The sequence below is a fragment of the Cavia porcellus genome, unplaced genomic scaffold (assembly GCF_034190915.1).
Source record: "Cavia porcellus strain 051 isolate PalLab524CR breed Dunkin Hartley unplaced genomic scaffold, mCavPor4.1 scaffold_17, whole genome shotgun sequence".
Lineage (NCBI taxonomy): Eukaryota > Metazoa > Chordata > Mammalia > Rodentia > Caviidae > Cavia > Cavia porcellus.
In genome coordinates this window covers 46,286,721-46,309,148 of record NW_026947500.1, presented here as the reverse complement: position 1 = coordinate 46,309,148, position 22,428 = coordinate 46,286,721, and the positions used below count along the sequence as shown (strand labels likewise).

The following is a 22,428-nucleotide window of genomic DNA, read 5'->3' as shown; positions in this document are numbered from 1 at the left end:
AGCTTTCAATGGAGTTTTTAATTTCTTGGTAATCTCTTTGAATCTGTTTCATGTATTCTAAATTTTAAAAATATTTTTCATTGAAGGTTTCCCTCCATTTTCTATGTTCCTCAATTCTTCCATGTGTGCCTTGTTTTGAGATGCTTAACAATTCTTTTATTATGTTTCTGATTTCTTCTTGCACCCAGGATAGCATTTCTGTTCTAAGTTCTTTTATATACTCATGAATTTATTGTCTTTAATTCTGTTGCTGTTACTTCAAAAACTTTACATGTGCGACTCCTGATCTCTTCCATGTTTACATCTCCTGGACCAGTACTGCTTGGGTTGGAGGCCTTAAGCTTGTTCCTCTTGTCATGTTCCTGGATTCTTCTGGACAAGTGGGTAGTGGATTCCCTCACACTTCATGTATTATTTTTAATTACTCTAAAGCATACTGGCTGGGGATTTCTGCTGTTTAAAGCTTTTTCCAGCCTGCTGGTGGCTACTAGAGTGCAAGCAGGCACAGGGCAGGCTGCCACCTCACTTCCAAACTGGTTAACCTCAGGGAGTCTTCACCATGTTACTATGCACCAAGTAGGCAGATTGGTTGTGGATAGCTTTAGGGAATCCTCAGCCATGGACGGTGGACCATGCACATGGTCAGGATTCATCCCAAGCAATTTCCACTAGTCTGCTCAAAATGGAGTGGCTGATTGAAGCTGGCTGCAGTTCTGGCTCTGGGTTTATCCTGCCTGACTTCAAAATGGCCACCAGCCAATCACCCATGCTCACTGTCACCCAGTGCAGTTCTCTGGTCCACTGCTCCCCTCTAACACCATATCTCCCCAGAGAGGCCTCTGAGCTTGCCAGCCACCAGCTTCACTGTGACACTGCATCTCCAGGTTGAACAGCACTTCTTGCACAGTAGCTCTGGCTCTGGTTGAGAGCGCCACTAACTCCCACATTCTTCTGTTTAGGTTTTTATTATTCTCTTTGTGGGCCTCAATCCTCTCTTTAGTTTCTTTATGGGTCAAGGGGATCCACTTCCTTCCTTCTTGTCTTCTGCAGAATATTATATTCAAACATCTGGACTGTTTCTCCTAGAAAGGCTGTTTACTCTGCTGCTTACTGTTCTACCATCTTCCCAGAATCTAGAAATTTGAAGTCCACAGGTACAAAAATTCTCCAAGATAGCCTCATGAGTACTGCAAAAGTCATATTGTGAAAACAAACTAGACACAAAATGTTCAAATCATATTGTTATCACCATATGAATAACATGAAACTACTGGAAAACAAATAATAGAAATACATTAAGGGACTCAAGCATATTAATCTAAACATAAAGTTTAGAGTATTAGGGCTGGGATTTAGCTCTTGTTGTAACTGCTTGCCTGGCAAGTGCACATCTTGAGTTTGATCCCTGATACCAGAAAAAATTTTTAAAAATGTTTAAAGTATTGAAATTTGTAAACTTACCTGGACAATCAAGAGATAGTCAAATTAGAAGTGAATGATGTAATAAATTTTCACAAAACTATCACTGACTACAATAAATGGAACATAAATTCAGATAACAGTGGGTTTGAAAAGCTGAATATTATTAAAAGGGCCTGTGACTGTAAATCTATTGGCAGAAGAAATAGCTGTTTTTTTATTCCACAAAATTTATAGTATAATCTAATATTTGAATGGGGAAACGAAACTAAATTGCCTTAGAATATTTCTGTAATTTAGTGAATGAATATTTTTAATTTAAAAAGACACTTTTTCCTCAGGATACTTATTCACTCTAAATCCATGCAAAGAATTTCTCTCTGGTCTGAACAAAATAATGAAGCACTTTGGAGCAAAGATGCAGACCAGCAACCCTGCACCGGAGGCCAGCATGGAGAAGACCTCCATGGCCACCATCACCTTCCCCTTGCTGCTGTGGTACACAGGGAGGAAGGTGACCCACACACTGCAGAACACCAGCATGCTGAACGTCAGGAACTTGGCCTCATTGAAAGTGTCAGGCAGATTCCTGGCCAGAAAAGCCACAGTGAAGCTGAGCAGGGCCAGGGAACCCAGGTATCCCAGGACACAGTAGAAGGCCGTGAGCGAGCCCTTGTTGCACATGATGATGATGTGGCCATGTTCAGAGTGTGCATCTTTGTCAATGTAGGGTGGATTTGTCCCCATCCAGACTCCACAGAGAGTGAGCTGAACCAGGGAGCAGATAGGGATGATGGAGTTTGGTGCCCCTAATATCAACATTTGCCTCATCCTTCTGCCTGGAGCAGTGACCTTAAAGGCCAGCACCACAGTAATTGTTTTGGCCAAGACAGTGGAAACAGCCACAGTGAAGACAACTGCGAATGTGGTGTGCTGGGGGATGCAGGTGGCTGTGTTGGGACGGCCAATGAAGAGCAAGGTGCAGAGGAAGCAGAAGGTGAGGGAGATGAGCAGGGTGTAGCTGAGAGCCCGATTGTTGGCCTTGACAATGGGAGTGTCTCGGTGCTTCACAAAGAGCCCCAAAACAGCAGAAGTAATGATAGTGAAACTGAGAGCTATTCCAGCCAGTGTCTTCCCCAAAGGGTCTTCATAAGCCAGGAACATTACAGACTTCTGGAGGCAGCGAGTTCTCTGAATGTTGGCATATTCTTGCTCTGGACACATAACACATTGTTCTATGTCTAGTGAGAAAACGAAATTATCATTATTCCAAATTCTGCATGTATCTCCTGTTCACAGCCCTTATTCCCATATGCTCATTGTTAGCTGAGCTAAATTCCTCGTTTTTCTCTAAACAGATGTAAAATAACACTATATAACAAATAATTCCTCGTGAATACTACTAATCTTCCTTATGCTCCTGTGCATGATAATTTATTGTGGTTCTTAATCTAACATGTTCATAAGAATTTTCTGCTTTTACAAAACACAGATAGACCTGTGTAAATGAAACTATGTTTTATTGTCCTGAATAAACTTAGCAATCAATCACTTGCAAAGCAACATAGTTTGAGAAGCTCGGCAAAAGGAAATATTATCAGTAGCGCTTCATCTGAAGTAACAATAAAATCACTCTAAAAAATGCTATTTCCATAAGAAGTTGCTGTAGTTATATGATTTCACTTTGATCAAATTAATACATTGGAAATTAATGACAGTCTTCATCACTGAGTCTTTCTATTTTGAACATGCTATATTCATTGACTTATTCCAGTTTTATTTTGTAAATAGTTTTCTGTAATTTATTGGTAGCATATTTACAAGTATTTAAACTATCGTTACATATCTAATATTTTGAGATGCAATATATATTAACTCTTAAAATTAATCCATAAAAATTTCATTAATGTGACGTACAAATATTTTCACTTTTACCATTAATCTTTTATGTAGTCATCAGCAAATAAAACGGTAAGCACACTACGGTTTATTTCTTGCGCACAACTATCGTTAGACATCTATGTTCTTGTAATGAACATGGTTGAGAGTATTTCATCATTAATCATTTTTCTGGTGATAAATCATTAGGTGTATACGATTAAAGAGGCCATATGGAAAATTTTTCTCTCATTCTTGCTTCATGCCACAAAACATGATGTTACTTTTGGATACTGTAAAGATTTTAAATACTTTGATATTTCTAAATTATGTAAAGATATTCACTTGTATTATGTTTTTATCACTTCATTAATTTATTTGTTTTGTAAGAAACTGATGTACTGAAATATGTTTCATATAATAAACCTTGCTATCATTTAGCTTCTTAACAATATAAATCATGTTTCTGAGTAGAAATTTCTTCAGGAAATGTACACTTTAAATTATTTTGTTTCCAGTGTCATTGTTGTCAAGTATTAAAAACTTTCAGTACATTATGTATGATTAATTATTTCCTACTTTTCCTTTCCGTTAAAGTAATTTGTCTAATCAGCATTACTGTGCCCTGGAGTGCTTACTAAATGCATGAATGAAACTTACCATGATCACTTTGGGAAATTATGAAACTATAAGCTCAATTTTGTTACTAGACCTGACACTAAGTCTAGTGCTCATTTTAGGACAGCTTTGATATTTTTCCTGTGAATTTGAAGGTTGCAAGTAAATTTTCAAAGATTGACATGAAATTCTTCATACAGTATTGTGATAGGATTTATTTCCCTGGTAATTTTACAAATGAGCAATTGCTCTGTAATTATGCTTCACTATTTTGCAAATTTTGCCTTTTCTTGATCAAACATCTCAAAGGTTGTTAATAGTTGTTTTTTATCAGAATTCATTTTATCTGCATTATATTTTTAAAGTAGATATTCATTCTATTAAGATTGTGTTGTCACTGAATTTCTTCCTTTGTATTTATTTGACTCTCTTAGCTTGTGTCTCATAATATTTTCAAAATCAGAATTTCAGCTTTTCTTTATTCAAATATGTATAAACAGCATATCAGTATATATCATGTATATTCTGTTTCTAAACACAGATTTACCTCCAATTCACTAGGTTGGCCACATAAAATTTTCAAAAGAAGATACCCAAGTATTTCTGTTTCAATACCTTCTATAAAGCAAATGTTGTTAAAATATGTATTTATTTAACCAGAAGCATTGAGTCCCTGAGTTTTTTGATGCATTTTTCTGTGTGTGCACATGAGCACATATGTGCCATATCCCAATCTGAAGAGATGCACACAAACTAACTAGGTGGTATCCTATGTAATCAATTTTAGTGCATTTTGACTCTAATTCAAAATTATTCCAAGTACATTATGAGTTGAAATATATAACAGCCACAGAAATAATTAAGAAAATGCAGTAGACAGGCATTTTCACCATTTGAGGATTCATTATTACAAATTTAATTATTTTCAAAATGATAATTATGGTACTCAAAAATCTTCAATGCTGGTTTTCTTCATCTTTCCTCACAATGCTCCAATACGGACCCCATAAGCACTACTTTTTAAAAAACTAAAATTGAATGTCATTGTTTGTACTTCACCTAATGAGATAAGAGATCAAGGGAGGGACTGCCAGCTGAAGAGACTTGTGAAGCATAGGTGCAGGCAGCAGCTCCTGAGGCTGATACAAGAGCAAGCTGAACCTGGTACCTGAAGCAAATCTCATAACACAAACTCCAGCACTGTTACTTTATCAAATACTGAAGAAGCACAGAAAAAAACTGCAGCAACTGAATTTGTGATGCTACTCTCATGTCTGTGGAGGTGTTCATTCTTCAGACAGGACACATCTTGTCTTTTTTCCTTCAAAAGACATTTTTCTCTTTGAGCATTTCTTTTATGTTTCTTTTGTTTTTCTTATTATTTCTGCCCAAAAGAAACAGAAACCTTTCAGATCCACCCGTGGGTGGGAATAATTCATTGAATAGGACAATAAGAACCAGAAAAACTGTGGTCCCCTCTCCTGAAAACACCACCATACAAAATTGGAATGTTACATATTTGCCACTTCATTTAATCAGCAAGATTTACCTCACCATTCATCCATCTCATACGGTGTTGATACTCGAGCCACTGGGAAATGTTTTACAATTCCCTGTTCAGAGCTACAGATATGATTATGTGCTGAATTATATTAATTGTGTCCATATAATTCTTGTACATCTGTGAAACCAACAAAACTTATGGTATTATAAAACTGATATTTGAAAACTATGTCTAACGTTATCATTTAAAAATCACAAGAGGAAAATAATTCCCATGTTTTCCATCAAAATACTCCCCCTTAATTAGTACACACTTATCCCTCAATTTTAGTCACTCTCTCAGTCTACTCTGAAAGATCTTTTGTGAGTCCTTTTATGACCTGTGATCGAATATTCAGTGAGCTCTGTTGCCCTGTTTTTCCATGTAAAAGAGGCTTTTAAAAATATGGTGGGTCATCAAACACCTCATTCACTAGACCTACTAAAGTGCCACTTCTGTCTCCCAAATCAAATGACCACGGTTCCCCCAAAATAAAACATATTCAGGACATTGCCACAGTGAGGATCAGTGTCCTGCAGAAGATGACACATTTTTGGTGATTGCTCAGTGGCTATTTCAAAATTGTTTTCAAAGTGAGGGGGACACTGACTGGGGCTGTAACCTTCAGTCTCTAGTAGGTCTTATGTTCAGGCAAACATGAAAATTAATCATTTGGAATCATTGTAGAACACCAAGGAAGACACAACAGCACAAGTAAAGGAGGATTTCCGGTACTGCTTGTAAGGGGGGCAAGAATGATGGAATAAGCACATGGACAAGGAGAAGAGTGTTATGAGGGGCTTCTTGCAAAGTGAGATCTAGTGTCATAAATATTTAAAAACATAAATGCCTTGGATTTACACTATTACAGTCTCAAATGTTGTCTCCCCAATATTCTGGAACTTCCAAGAGATTATGGCTAAAACACTAGGAACTGAGTTGATACTGCACCGTGAGATGCTGTGCTCCAAAGACATGCCCATCTTTACCCCCAGTACCTGCTTTGCAACAAAAAGGGTGCTCAATTTAAGTTGATAAATTAAGCAAGAAAGAATATTGCCTTTCTTTTTTTATTTAACAATTTTCTTTGGACTTCTTGGTTGGTGGGAGAAAAATGAATGGTGGAAAATGGTTCATTGGTATTCTTCTTACCTGTGTCATTGGCAATCTCATTCTCTAGACAAGGAGTGCAAACAAAACAACACACAGGCTTTCCTTCCTGCAAGGATTTCCTGAATCCAGGGTGACAGCTCTCACTGCATGAAGAGTGCGGAAGCTGAGGAAAATCATATTTGTGTTCATAACATCCAAGTATTTAACTTAATCCTTAATAAGCAAAGCAATTAACTTAAAGTGTATGAATACATTAAGTTGAATATTTGTTTTACATGTTTATCTGATGTTCAAAGCATGAATATTTATTTAAAAATAGTTAAGCTATTAGGTTTTATGTCATTAATCCGAAAGAGGACCAGGACCGTGCATTTAGCTCAGCAGCATGGAGCCTGCCTGGCCAGTGTAAGTTCTTGAGTATGAACTCTGGCACAAAAAGGCCAAAAGCAAAAATTCTTAACCTTAAATATGAATGGTAACATTTCACATGTGTCTATCACTGATAAACAAAACTACACCAGATTTTACTTATTTTATTACCATGAAGGATGTTTAGCTCCCATACCTCTGCAATTTCTGTGGCCCATTCTATCATATCTTCAGATATAGCGAAGTGCTGTCCAAATGGGGAATGAGGGAAAAACTCTCCTGCTTTCACCCTAAGTCTAAGACCTTCTGGAAAATTCCACAGGTTGAGAATGTCGTAGTTTGCATCCACTTTTCTTGTCAAGTCTAAATTTACATGCTCTCCCGTAGGACTGGTAAATTGGATGTTTTTCATAAAAGGGTGCAGCTGAAAGAGATACATAATGCTATGTGAAAATGGATTCCTGTTTCAAAATGCAAAATATGAATGTGGTAAGGTCTTTATTCATTGCTTCATATTGAGACTTTAAAACAGTCACCAGAAGGGGCTGGGGATTTAGTTCAGCGGCATAAGCGCTTGCCTTGGAAGCAGGCAGTCATGAGTTCGATCCCCGGTATCGATAAAAAGGAAAAAGACAAAAAAAAGTCACCAGGTAAACAAGTATGTGAAACGCAAAAATACCACAAATGATAGCTTTGAGACATAATAGTCTCACCAGGTCCATCTAAATAGATGGTGTACAAAGATAGCAAATATTTCCAAACCCATTTTCTCTCCCCACATCATCTGTCATCATAGTTAGGTTATAAATACTCAAGGCATCTGTACAAAAAAATGTGTAAAAATGATAATCTATTCTGTACCACTTCTAACACTATTTTAGTAAAAAAAGTTTAAATAGACTATACTTTCAAAAACTGTATAATAAAGGTTAGATTTTATTGAAAATGTCATGGAAGAGCACTCACATCCTTTTAAATAAAGGAGTGATATTTATTCATTTGCAGCTCAAAATTTACCTCAACAGTGAAACCAGTGCATAATCTCTTGAATTGTGAAACAAGATTTTGCCTGCTTGCTAAGCACTTGTAAAAGAACTTCAGAAATGACTGTGATAATTGGACCTGCTATCCAATAATAATACATTACCTGCCAAGGGTAAAACATCCCTCCATTTTCCATTGGTGGCGTTTGAATTTGTTGAAGAGACATCTCCTGCAGGGCATAGGCCACTGCATACACAGCATTGTATATGTTGTAGCTCCAGTCACTCATGACTGGGTCAAAAATATTCTCAGGAAGCCAAGCCAGAGAGGCATTCGGTGTACAGTTCTTCAGGGAACAGTCGAATTCAGTCACTGAGCACTGGAAATTCTGGAACCAAAGCAGACTGAGAAGCGTGTCTTCTGGATATTCGGATGGGGTGGCTTTCTGGATAAAGTCCTTAAAACCAGAAATCTTCTCATGGTGGTGTGAAAAAATCAGAAGCCCATGGAAAGTATCAAGAATGAAATTTCTTCTGGCCACATCAGCATGCCACTGTGAATTTGTCACCCAGACTTTCCAAGTCACAAAATGCAATTGTATATAGTGGTTTACATGATTTAGACGGTCTGTATCATAATAAATGATAACCACATATACTGGTGACACTTCCCTGGCTATGATATCATTTTTCTCTATATGTAAGAAATAGGATGCGTAAGCACTTGAGATCATTTTCACAAATGCTATGCAGACTCTGTTTTGTTCTGCCTCTCCTCTAATATCTGAGACAAATTGCAAGCCTTTATGACCTTCAGCAACAATCATTCCCACCCATGTCCAGCTGAAATGGAGCAGCAAGGAGACCATGCCATGAACCAGAGATGCATCCTTGGATGCCACCTGATAGACAGATGCGAACTGGCCATTGTCACTGAACATAGGATCAAAAGAGTCAAAGGAAAGCTAAAAGCAAAAAGAAAATAGAAGACATTTATATGAGAGTTGATGTCAACAAAAGTTTTAGTGCTAAACACTATTAAGTGGTTAGTGGGAATTTTAAAAGGAAATATACATTCTTTTCATCTGTGGGATCATACCATCCCCTAAGATCCTTTTTTTTAAAACAAATGAAGTGACCCATAAATCTAGGAAAGTTATTTGCTTTCATCTCTCCATCCTTACTGCTGGAGACAGTCAGGCATAGCCTGAAAATCTCTGCATATGATTATTCACTGACACTATACAACGTGAGTGATTCTCAAGTTCAGTTCCTCCATTCACCTCCTTTAAGAATCTGAGAAACAAGAGAATTATGATACGATTTTATCGACTTCTGTCACACACACCCATACCTGTGGAAACTTGTAGAGTTCCAGCAGTGGTCCTATTTGACTAGAGGTTGCCCACGATGTTCCTGTTAATAATGCTACAGACTTAGTCTCTCGTCCACACGTATAATTGGGTATTTCATTTTGCCCTGTGTGCCAAATGAAGAAACTCTCCAATAACCTCCAATAAGAGGGAAGTAAATTATGAAACTCATATCCCAGAGATATATTAGGTAAAAGATGGAGATTCCTGTTGATCTCTTCTATGGCAAAAATGAAAGCTAGAGCAGTCTGGTAGTTGAAGGGCATAAGCCTGCTGGGAGAAGACAGAAGTCATTAGGGAAAAGACTTAACCCATGATTGCTTTCCAATACAGTGCAACATCATTGAGAGTTGAAAGTTTGTTCCTTCCCCCAATTCATATTCTTAGACCTTAAAGCTGAATGTGATGGTCAGAGAAAATTTATTTTAGAGAGATAATTGCTGATGAAATTAGGTCATGTGCATGAAGTTTTCCTGGCTGTGTCTTTACATCCTTACCATACACCAGAGAGAACATATTACATACTGCTGTGTTGTAAGGATATATTAATACAACTTCCATGCATATGCCAGGCATGAGAGGCTCCTTACCTGCTTAGCCTAAACAACTGGCACACAGAAGTACATTTTGTTATAAATATGTAGTTGATTGTACATTTATAAACACCAATGTGAGAAAAAACAGTTCTATATTAAAATGAACAACCAGGAATAAAAAAAGATGAACACCCAAGAATTATCTTTCTGGAAGAGGTGTATGTATAAGGACTTAATACTTATACTGAAGCAAGTAAATACTTATCTGGTAGTAAACTCTTACTAATTTCTATATTCCTAGAGAATAAATGGTTTCTTTATGAAACAAAAGTTTGAAGGTTTGAAAAAGACACTGCACTTAGGGTGGCTTTTGTAAATATTTTCTTCTATGAAGCAGTAATAAAATGTCTCATAATAATATATCAGTAAGAGCTTATTATTACAGAAATGTGATTAAGATAAAACTGAAATATCAGTGCGAAGGCACAGTAGTGCTGGCAAAGTGTCTTAGGCATGGAAAGATAAGATATGTATGAGAAGTTTATGGTTAACAAGAACCTGGTTCTGCCACCATTGAAATTTAGGAGATTCATTTCTGTGACTTATCTAACGGTTGTTCCATTGATTTATCATAGCTCTCTGCTATTTTTAAAATAAATCTTTTATTTCATGATCACTAATTTGAAATTTGTATTTTAAATCTGGTATTCTGTGATCACTTTGGTTGATCTTGTATATATTTTCAATAGGATTTTATTCTCCTAGACACCTCTTTCCATTTCATGGATTCCATTTTTCCCTACATTGGGTAGTTATCTGTTTGAATCATTTTCCTATGCTCATTTAGATATTTATCATTTATTTATTTAAAATTGAATGAAAACAAAAACCCAAATAGAATAAACAACATGAACAGAACAATAAAAGTAATACAGGACTTTAAAACAAAACAGTAATTCAACAATGGGTACCGTAATGTCTCTTGTTATCTTCAAAACACCTGTCCATATCATCAGACATAATAGATTCAAATAAAACAAGACCAATTAAAAGAAAAAAATGAAAGCATTACAGGGCTTCAAAACAAGATAATAGCAAATCAGCAATGCCTAGCATAATACATTCCATTATCTTCCAAACAGCTGCCCATAAGATCGGACAGAGTAAAATCAAAGAGAATAAGACAGAATAAAACTAAACTTAACAAAAATATGAAAACAATACAGAAATTCAAAGCAAGATAACAGGAAGTTAACAGTGGTTACTATTTTCCCTTTTTAGATGTTTCCTGCCCATCACTTTCATATTATCTGCTGTACGATTTGGATCCCACTATTTCAGGTTCTTATGCTAGTAGATAATAAGATGTTTACCCATATGAGTTTACCCATAAGCATGATCTCAGGTTGCCATCCATTTACCTACAAGAGCCTTGAGATTATTCTTCTTTATAGGTGAGTAGCTTTCCATTGTACGAAAATATCATATCTTTTACATTCATTCTGTATTTTATAGACAAGCTACCCTTGCTTCTTTGTGGTTTTCTGTTGCTTGGAACACTGTTCTCTCTCCTTCAGTTTTGAGTCTGTGAATTTTTGTTTGAGTTAAATGCATTTCTTGAATACATCATGTTGATGGATCTTGTTTCTTAGTCTACCCTTCCAGTTTTTTTTTTATTGATGAATTGAGGCCGTCTACATTAATGGTCACAGCCAGAATGAATTGTCTCGTCTCTGCCACCTATCCTCCTGCTGTTGGACCCCCACTTTTCCCCTTCATTCAATTACTTGCCCTGTTTGTTGATCCCCTTCTGCTATCCTGGAACTGTGTTCATTTTTCTCTCTAGAATATCTTTCAGTGCTCTTTGTAGAGTTCATTACATGGAAATGAATTCCTTCAGCTGTTCTTTATAATGGAAGTATCTTATTTTTCCACCAGTTTTGAAAGATGGTTTTACAGGGCACATCAATCTGAGTTGTAAGTTGTTTTCTTTCAGGATTTGAAACACTTCATTCCAAGCTCTTCTTGACTTGAGGGTTTATGTTTACAAGTCTGTCACGATTCTGAATGGTTTTGCTATATAGATGATCCATTTCTGTTCTCTAAAAGCTTAAATATTATATTGGTGTGCTGAATTTCTGGGACTTTGGTTATTATATTTTGGAGTGTAGATTTATTTTTTGCGATGGTTAGTTGGAGTTCCATATGCCTCACTTATCGGCCTGTCAGTTCCTTTTCCCATGGTTGGGAAATTTTTTGCAACTACTTCTACAAACAGTCTCTTTATGTGATTGTGTTGACTGCTACTTTTATGGGCGAACCTATCACTCTTAAAGTATTTTTCTTTTCATACTCTTACTGTGATAGAATGATTAATTCCTAGTTCCTTGTTGTTTTTAAGATGTCTTTTCTTTCATGATCACTAGCTGTAATCCTGTCTTCAAGGTCTGAAAGTTTATCTTCCATCCCGTTCGTGAAGTTTTGTCTACTTTCAAAAGGGTTTTTAATTGCCTGGATATCTCTTTGACTGTGTTTTATGCATTGAAATTTCTTCATATATTGGTCATTCAAGGTTTCCATTACTTTCCTATGGTCTACTTTTTTATTTATTTCTTCTATCAATATGCTTAGCCATTCTTTCATTATATTTGTGATTTTTTCTTTTCCTAAAATATTTTGAATTTCTTACTTTTATAGACTCATGAATTTGTTTCTTTACTGAAGTTGCTATCCACTTGAAGATTTCAGGTACATGAGTTACACATTTTCCAAGTCTCTATCTCCCAGACTTGTTCTTTGGGATTGAAGTCTGAGATTTTCTTTTGCTCCTTCATCTTGAGCCTGGGTTTCTAAAAAAAAAACCCTGGTTTCCAGTCACTTAGCATGTTGGCTGTCCTTCTGCAATGTAGCAGAATGGGCCAAACTGCAGTGAGACCATGGGGTGTGAGGCCAACTTAAACAGACCTGTGTGGCTACACTTAGGCTTCACCAATGGCCATGGGTACATGATGGTGGGTCTGCTTTATTTGTAAGTCTGTGTGGCTATACAGGGTCTCTCCTGATGCTGGCAGTTGCATAGAGGAATTTTTATGTGGTTTTCTGAGGCCATGTGGGTCCAGGGACCCACAGGCACATGGGGTATACCTGAATGTTTCTCCTTGCCAATGCTGGTTATCTGAGGGAAGTAAGTTTCCTGATTGCAGCATTGGCACAGGGGTGATTGTAGTTGTTTCTCCCTACTCAGAATGGTTATTCAATGGAAGCAAGCCTTACGATGCAGTATTCAGTCTGGCTGATTCTCCCTATCCTTGCTAGCTACCAAAGAGTCAAGCCTTCCTATGGCAGCAGGCATGCAAGACACAATTGATTCTCCCTGCCTATGCTGGCTACCTGAGGGAAGTAAGCTATCCTTCTGATGGGAAAGGTGTGCAGGTAAGTAATTGCCATGCCAAGGCAGATTATTTACCTATATGTGCTCTAGAATCATTAACCATATTGTTTATTATGGTAAACATCTATTCAGCTCTCTGAGAAATTATTTCTAATTTGTTTTTCTTTCAACGTTCATACACCTTGAAAGTTACTTTTACTGTTACCATATCAGTGAGGCCATATCAGTTGGGGTGTCTTTTTTATTGTTCCATCATATTTTCACGTAGGTTTTCCTTTAGTGATCTGGAAGTCTGTGGTTGCATCTTGCTCCTGTTCTTCTTATTTCTATATTCCTAAGCTTAATTTTTCCATTTATGTTGTGAATTGCATATTGTAAACAGTCTTATTGCCAGTTATTGAGAAATACCAGGAAATGACTTCTATTAAGAGATGTCTTCTAGGTGCAGTTGACTTTTAGATTTTCAGTCTCTTGAAGAATCCTTTCAGTCAGTTTGGCTGCATTGAAAAGGCAATGCATATTTCCCCTATCCTGTTTGGGTTCTTTTGCATTGGCCTATGGTACTCTTTATAACTCTCAAGAATTACAGTCTTGATATACAAAAGAGAACAAGTGAGTGAAATAACTATGCAACTTCAATAAAATACTGCCATCAAACAGCACTCAGAAAATGACATAGAGTGGTCTAACTATAGTGGTAAAACTATGAATGTGACACCTTTAATCACATGAACAAGATTGCAGTTACATAACAAAATCTAAAACAAACCATTAAATTATACATAGTAAATACTCCTCAGTATGGTAATGTTACCCTCAGTGAATAAAATATGAAATGGATTGGGCAAAAATACATAAACAAAAGATGAGAAAACGATTGTAAGCAAGTCTAAAGTACAATGAATGATTATACAATCTTTGAGAAAAACAATAAATAACTCTGTGAGCAAAAAAAGAGGAAGAAACAGAAAGAAGAGTAGAAAAATTAGCAGCAACAACAGTAGAAAGAATTTTCACATTCGTATAAAAATAATAATAATACATCTGGGGAAAAAAGGGAGCAACAACAGGAAAAAATGTGCACTTCTGGGCATGTCTCTGCTGTCACTGATATATAGACAAAGGTGGCAAATAGAGCCCAAATCTAATAAAATTGATCCCAGCAAGCCAGAAGTACTTACATAGTGGGGTGGCTTATGGTCTTTTGAGTTAATTCAACTATAACTAGCTTGACAATATTTTTGTAATTATTGCCTTATCTTGTTACTGAATCATTAATGTTTAGTTTGGTTTACACATTTTTTTATCAAAAAGTTAATAATTTGTACTTTGCCATCAAATTACACCATGTGTATTCAAGTAAGAAATGTATTATACATGCAGTTTTGTGATAATTTAATACACTTCTTTAAAACACAGTATATCTTGTTACTTTCATACTATTTTGACCTTATTTTGATATTATGTTCATCTTATTTTCTCTATTATGTATTCATATGTACCTATTTTTGTTACTCTACTGAATTCCCCTTAGGTAAATTGCATTCTCTCTGTCTCTCTGTCTCTCTGTCTCTGTCTCTCTGTCTCTCTGTCTCTCTGTCTCTGTCTCTCTCTGTCTCTGTCTCTCTCTCTCTCTCTCTCTCTCTCTCTCTCTCTCTCTCTCTGTCTCTCTCTCTCTCTCTGGTACCAGGGACCAAACTCACGACATTATACTTGGCAGGCAGGCACTTATGACATTAAGCTAAATGCTCATCAACTGTATTGTTCACCTTCATGTTATCATGTATAAGTCAAGTAAATACCTACTAAATATTTTCTCATCAGCTTAAACATGCATTGGAAAGGGCAAGTCAAATGAACAAGCACTTATCAGAAAAAAGAGAAGTCATGGCCATTGAATAGCGCTGAAATTCTGTTCACTGGGCAATAGAAAAATGCAAATTGAAACAACACTAAGATTCCATCTTAATTTAGAAAAATGACAGCAATCAAAAAAGTCAAAAAGTAAAAAATGTTGGATTGGCTGTGATGAATAACTAACCCTCATTTTGCTATGTAAGGAACATACACTGTGAAGAAACATTTTAAAAATTTGATATATCATATATGACTAATTTCTTGAAAAGCAGTTTCTGTGTTAACATCTATTTTCATCTTTGTAAGAGAAAATCTTCATTTGAAGAAAAGGTTGTGAAGTTAAAGATACACAGTATATCTCTTTTTGAGATTCTCATTTTATTACATTGTTAGCTTTTCATAATGTAATTTAACTATGTTTTGCTATGTAACATTTTTGTATGGACAAATACATAAATTTTATATATGTACTTTTTGTCTTCCAAGGATTTTTCCTGTTATTCTTATCTTAGGAGATGTTTAAATATTCCAGTGTGACACTAAAGTTGTTATTTTCCCTAGATAATCAGTTAGTCATGGCATAAAAAGCTCATGGAATTTTTTTTAATTTTTTAAAAATTTTATTTTAGGAGGAAAAAAAAACAGAAAAAGAGTACAAGTTATACAGAATTTCAGAAAAATAATGAGTAGGAAATCACTAGTTAATAGATTACACATTGTCATCTTAGAAATAGTTGTTCGAGTAACAAAATTAAAGCATATAAACTGGACATTCAAACACTGAGACTGCAGACAGTTCTGTTCAATGAATAAACAAAACTCAATAATATGGTGATCTATCTCATACACTTAAGTATACATGCAGTTATGTCCTTTAGAGCACTTTCTTTTCCTCTCTTTTGTACAATGACAATTACACATTTAGGGTTTTATTACACAGCTCTTGTTACTTTTTTGAAGAGAGTATGATCAAATGTGACATAACAGAACAGAGTCAGTCAAATCAAAATGATGGACATAATACATAATGTAAAAATAAAATACAAAGCGATTGACCATAATGCCTCTTGCTATCTTAAAAAGAATTTCTTGTATCATTAGTTAAAATAAAATTGAAGAAAACAGTAAAGAACAAAACCAATAAAACCAAAACATTGGAGACATTACAGGACTTCAAAAGAAGCTAATAGTCAACCAGAATGAGCATCATAATGAATCTTATTGTTTTCACAGTTGTTGCCTATACTTTCTAAGTTGGTTCTATCAAGCAAAACAGAATAGAGGAAAAATCAGTCAAAACAAGATGGTGAGAGCAATACAGGGTTTCAAATCAAGTTAATATGAAATCAAAGTGGGTTACTGGAATATGTCCTGCTATTTTTTATTTCTTTTTCCCTTAATTAAAAGGATAAAAATAAAAAATAAATAATAAAATGGAGACTGAGATAAAAGAGGGCATAACAACAAAACAATGCAGGTCAAAACATAATCATTTAAGCAAAATAGTGTTTCACCACAAGATAATCCCGACATAAAAGTAGTTACCATAGGGTCTCTTTCCTTGAAATCTTTGAGTATAACTTCATATACTGTAGCATCAACAATATCAAGACAATGCAAAATGTTCAATGGAATGACAGTGTTACAGGGTATTTAGAATCAACTAAGAGAAAATGAATAGTGGTTTCTGAATAATCTCCTTATTTTAAAAAGTTTTTGTTTATATTATCACATAAAATAAAATCCAGTAAGATACAACAGGTTAAGACTAATGGAGACTGAAGAATAAAACCTTGATGGGACTTCAAAGCAAGATGATATTACATCAGCACTAGCTATTATGATGTCTTGTTTTCTCCAAAATAGCTGTTGCTATCATCAGACCTTCTCTGCCTCATTTCTGTTGTGCTCTTTTGTTGTCATTAGTTGTCAGTTTGTCTGCTTCATTTTGCTTTCTGCTCCATTCATTGTGGCCTCTCTGCCACTGTTTCTGGAATCTTGGTATTTTTCATTTTTAGAATATCCTGCAGTATTCTCTGTAGAGGTGAACTGGTAGTTGCAAATTCCCCTAGTTCCTCTTTATCCTGGAAGCACCTTCTTTTTCCATCAATTTCAAGGGACAGTTGTACAGGATATCTCAACCTTGTCTGGAGGTTCTCATCTTTCAAAGCTTGAATTATTTTGCCCCACGCTGTTTGTGATTTGATGGTTTGTGCCAAGAAGTCTGCTGCAATTCTGATGGGTTTTCCCCTGTAAATGATCTTTTTCTTGTCTTTGATGGCTTTTAATATTCTGTGCTTATATTGGATTTCTTGAATTTTGATTATTATATGCCTGGATGTAGCTCTGTTTGGGTTGTAGGTGGCTGGGGTGCTGTATGCCTCATACATCTGAGTATCTTTACCTTTTGCTAAATTAGGGAAATTATCCTGGATTATTTCTGTGAAAAGATTTTGTAGTTCATTTGTTTGTGTCCCTACTTCTTTTTTTATGTTCTTAATTCTTAAGTTATAGATCCTCTTATCATCCTCTAGCTTTCATATTATTGCTGTTTGTTTCCTTGTTATTTTTAAGAAGTTTTTCATTTCATACTCCCACCCTACAAATCTGTCCTCCAGTTCAAATAATCTATCCTTAGTTTCTTTCAAGCTGTTATGCCAGCTTTCAATAGAGTTTTTAGTTTCCTGGTAATCTCTTCGAACATGCCTCACATATTCTATGTTTTTCTTATTTTCTCCTTCAAACAATTCTCCCCTTTTTTTCTGTTCTCCCATTCCACAATCTGTTTTTTCTTGGTTGGTGCTTAGCCCTTCTCTAACTATTCTACTTATATCTTGCTTTATTTCATTAAATACTTCACTTTTGAACTCGTCTATGAGGCTCTGGAGATACTGCTTTATGTTTATTGGTGCCGTGTCTGATATTGCATGTTTTCTGTTCTCATTCTCCTTTGCATTTACCTTTCCTGGATAAGTGTTCTCAGGATTGGGGACTGAGGACCCTTTCTTGTTGCTCCCTCTTCCCATACTTTTTGTTTCTTCCATATAGGCATATACAGGAGCCCCAGTTTTTTTTTTTCTTTATCATTTACAGTTTGTTTGAATCCTCTGGCCATGTGCTCCTGCCCACTGCTGTGTAGGGAGACACAGACCTGGGGAGCCTCTGCTAGGCCTGCCCTTCCAGGTCAATGTAATAAAGGCTTCACTGCTAGGGTGCACCACCACTTGATGGGATCTGGTTTGGGTTAGCCTGCTGGGTCTTAGTCTGCAGTGTCACCCAGGTCAAGCACTCCCCACCTATCCTGCTTGAGAGGGAAATATGTGATTGAAGTTACTGCAGCATCCTGTTTTGGTTAGTCTGCCCAGTCCCACAATGTCCTCTGTTGGAGCCTCCTATTCTATGGTAGGGTCCTTGTTCCTCTCACTCACCACAGGTCAATGTATGGCTCCCCCCAATCCTGTTCTCAACTCCATTCGCTGATTCCCACTCTCAATTCCATTCTCTGATTCCCACTCCCAACTCCACTTGCAGATTCCTGTTCTCAGAGTTTTCATGCATCTCTCTCCGTGCTGTGCTGATTCAGACACAGCAGTGGTGGCGGGAAATTCAAATCACAGCTTCCCAAGGCACAGGTTTCAGCTTCAGCACTGAGATTTTCTCTGTTCCTATTATAGCACCAATATTGCTTTTCCAGTTTGTTTCTGTCAGCTTAGTTCATTCTTGGGTGAGCAGGGTATATCTCCCCTTGCTTAGGACTCCAAACTCTGCACCATTCCTGGATTCTAAACTGGCTATCTCAGAGAGCCTCTGTAGCGGCTGTTATCTGTCCACCATGTTCTCCTGGAAAAACCAGCCCGTGAAATTTAAAGGATCTTCTTTTCAGATACTGTACACAGTGCATAGGTTTGGAAAAGTTCAGTTATCATACAGAGATTGCCTGAGCCATGAGAATAGGCAGAAGAGGAAAGAAGTTGCAGAAAGCCTTTCCAGTGATCTCTGAGAGAGGAATAAACTTTCTCCATCTTTGAAATATCCCGATCTCATCACACTTTGCATCTGACAGGTTTCTTCTCCTTTACTGTCCTCAGATTTTGCCTGATTACCCTGGGCTTCCTCCTGCTGGAATCCTTTCTGAGTGGTTTAGCCAGAACCATCATGACCCTCTCACTGTCTCTCAGCAGTGCTGCATCCTGACTGCTTCTTACCTTTCAGCAATAAACCCCCATTACACATGCAATGCTTATAAGCCACCCCACAACCTTCTTATGAAAGGGTAACTCTGATTGCAGTGATCAGGACACTGGCTCTCATTGCCTGACTATATAAAAGCTTTGTTCCCATTTTCAGTAAGTGCATTTAGTAAGTTTTTTTCCTTGAACCGATTTCAGGAAATTCAGACCAGATTACCATGACCCATTGTTCCAATAGACTTAAAGCCCTGCAACTAGACAGTGAAAATAATAACCAGCAACCATCAATATCAAAAATTTTACATTAAACGGATTGATCAATAGCACACAACACAATTTACAAAACTGTAGGGAGAAACGTTAGGTTGTAGTGGAGCATAATTTCACTAATAGTCATGCGTGAGGCTAAAGTTAGAAGGTGGCTTCAACCAAGAAAATTTACACAAACCTTGACAACATAATGAAAGCTAGTACCAAAAGTATATAAACGTTAGAGAAGTGTCTAAGTAGAAGAATTTAGAAGTAATGTTTTACATTTGACAAGCAATATGTGATATGAAAAAGCACCTTCTGTGGCAGTAAGATGCTGTGATTTCCAACCATGCCATCCCTGCAGCAAACCTGGGCAGCTACTGAGGACAATAATGACCAAAAACACGAGCAGTCATTCTTGTAGGAGCACTTTCTTTTCTCCAAGAGCATAAGTAACTTTCTGGGATTTTCTGATTCTATGTAAAATGTTTTTTTCTTAACGATAACTTCAGCATGGGAACTCATGCAGTAGTACCTGAACACAGAAAATGTGCATCATGTGAATTAGAAACAGTTTAGGTGATTGAAAATACTAGAAAAATTCCCTTTCTACCTAGCTTCATGTGTACCTCCAGGAGGCATGCAGCATGAAAGTATGATATTGAGAGAATTAGAAAACATTACTGAATATCCACAGTGAGAATATGCCAGGTTTCCACAAATCTTAGGTATTCAAAGTAAAGTGTAGGTGGTTAAAATTTGTGCATAACCAAGGAAATATTATAAGACATTGGACTTTATGAACCTAATAGTTTAAATTTTCTGCATTGTATTGTGTTGGGTACAATGGTCTGGATTGAATTTGTAATGAATATCACTTTACAGCTGCATTGCCAGGCAAAGTAAGGTGTGAACACATAAGAAAATATGAATGAAGATGGTACCTGCCTTAGATACTAATCTTGGAAGAGGGACACTAACACCAAGAAATCATAATTCTATTTTCCAACCTGCTTAAATAAAAATAGAAACACAAAATGGTAAAGTAAACTACGAACAGTTCTTTAGGAGTGTGTGTGGGAAGGACAAGCCAAGGAGGTAGACACTGGGAGATATCCATGTTTCGACATCTAGACATTGTTCATTACGATAATCAAAAAGAAAATAGTAATTGAGTAATGTACTTACTGCAAGATAAAAAATTCCTTGATGGGCTTTATATGAGTGATGCCTGTTAAATCTAAACTGGTGTGGAGTGAAAAGAAACCGCCAATCACCATATCTCCATCCTTGTGAATGCTGGTGCTCTTCCTGCGAAGGCAGTCGTCATTGCCCCAAGTGCACACCAAGGGTAGCAGCTGCAGGAGGAGGCAGGTGACACTCAAAGGCAGCATCTTCTGAGCCTCTATAAGGATGAAGTCAAGGTGAAGCTGGAACTTCCAGTGTCACTCTGGCAAATATGAAATATATGTACGTAAGTACGTATGAGTATAAGTATCTGTGTGAGTTTTTAAATTAAACTGAAGTGTATGCATTTAATACTCCTGAGTTCTTTCAGCCAAGCCTCTTTAATATCTTTCGAGGAACTTTCCATCATTTTGCCCTGAAGCTCTGCATCTGTGATTTGGTGTCCAAGTGAAATTTGCAAAATGTCTAAAGATCTGCTTTTCCACCTCCAGCCATGAAGCTTTCAACCAAGAGCACTTATAAGTTCCCAAGGGCCTCTTTTTCTTCAAATTTTCTTCCACACTTATATCAACAGGTTCTTTACTCTGAGATCACTTGGGATGATGCAGAAGGCTTGCACCTGTGGGCTCAATGTAATGAGTCTCTGAAATGTTCTGGTGAGTTCACCCTCATGAAAAATACGCACTAGTCCTTTATATATTCCCTATGGGTAGTCTCAGCCCCGTTCAACCAGGGATAATTGCAATTACACCATCTTTTTCATAGTGCCCATGCTTGTCTGAGCACTAATTTTATGTGCCAACATAAAAACTCCAAGCCACAAACCTTTCTTATTGCCTGAGGAACCATTAATTGCAATGAATCTATAGATTCAAAATCAATATACAATGATATTCCATTAATGAAGTGTAAATTGCAGCTTCTTCCTGATAATTTTAGTTCTTTACCATGTGGTAAGTCCTTGGCTTAATATAATGTAATGATCCTTTTCTGTAACTCCAAAAATGCCACTCCAACTTTTATACTTATAAAATAATCAGGAGTTTTATATTTCATGAAAGCCTTAACTACACCTATATCTATATGAGTTCTACCTATTCTCTTTTCCAGTAGGGTTAGTGATTTTAGTTTAATGTTTAGATAAAAGATTCATTTTGATTTTAGTTTAATGCATAGTGATAGACATGTGTCTAGTTTTAGTTTTTGGCATGTAGAAAATCATTTTTTCCATCATCATTTCTTTTTTATTTTAAGAAAAGGAAATAAAAAATACATGGACATTAAAAAAGGGTAGAAATAATACAAACTTACAGAAAAACAAACGGTAAGAAATTGCTGGTTGATAAGTTACACGTTGTCATCTTAGAAATAGCTGTTCATGTTATAGAATTAAAGTATTTAGAATGACATTCAAAAAGTGACACTACAAACCATTCTGCTCTATGATCGAACAAAAGCTCAGTAATATGGTTATCAATCCTACACATTTGTTTTACATCTCAAAGAGGGTAAGATTAAACATATCAAAACAGAACAAAGCAGTTTAAAAAAACAATTTAAAGAAATACAGATTCTGAAGCAAGTCCACTGGAGATCTTCATTGTCTATCTAACTGTCTCTAGTTTCTTACAAATAGTTGTCCCCATATTGACCCACTTTATATACTTATTGCATATTATAGAACTAATAAAATCATTGGAGGCCTTTTAGGTCCTCAA

General features: G+C 36.3%; 1 protein-coding gene across 1 annotated transcript; it reads right to left on the bottom strand.

Moving 5' to 3' along the window:
• Positions 1–776: 776 nt before the first annotated feature.
• Positions 777–20,916, bottom strand: LOC100731682 (vomeronasal type-2 receptor 116-like). The gene is made up of 7 exons (XM_063229066.1): positions 20,711–20,916; positions 9,278–9,566; positions 8,088–8,888; positions 7,137–7,364; positions 6,611–6,734; positions 1,774–2,660; positions 777–1,082 (listed from the first exon to the last, which is right to left on the bottom strand). Exons 1-7 carry the CDS (start codon positions 20,914–20,916, stop codon positions 777–779), a joined length of 2,841 nt encoding a protein of 946 aa, XP_063085136.1.
• Positions 20,917–22,428: the final 1,512 nt, after the last annotated feature.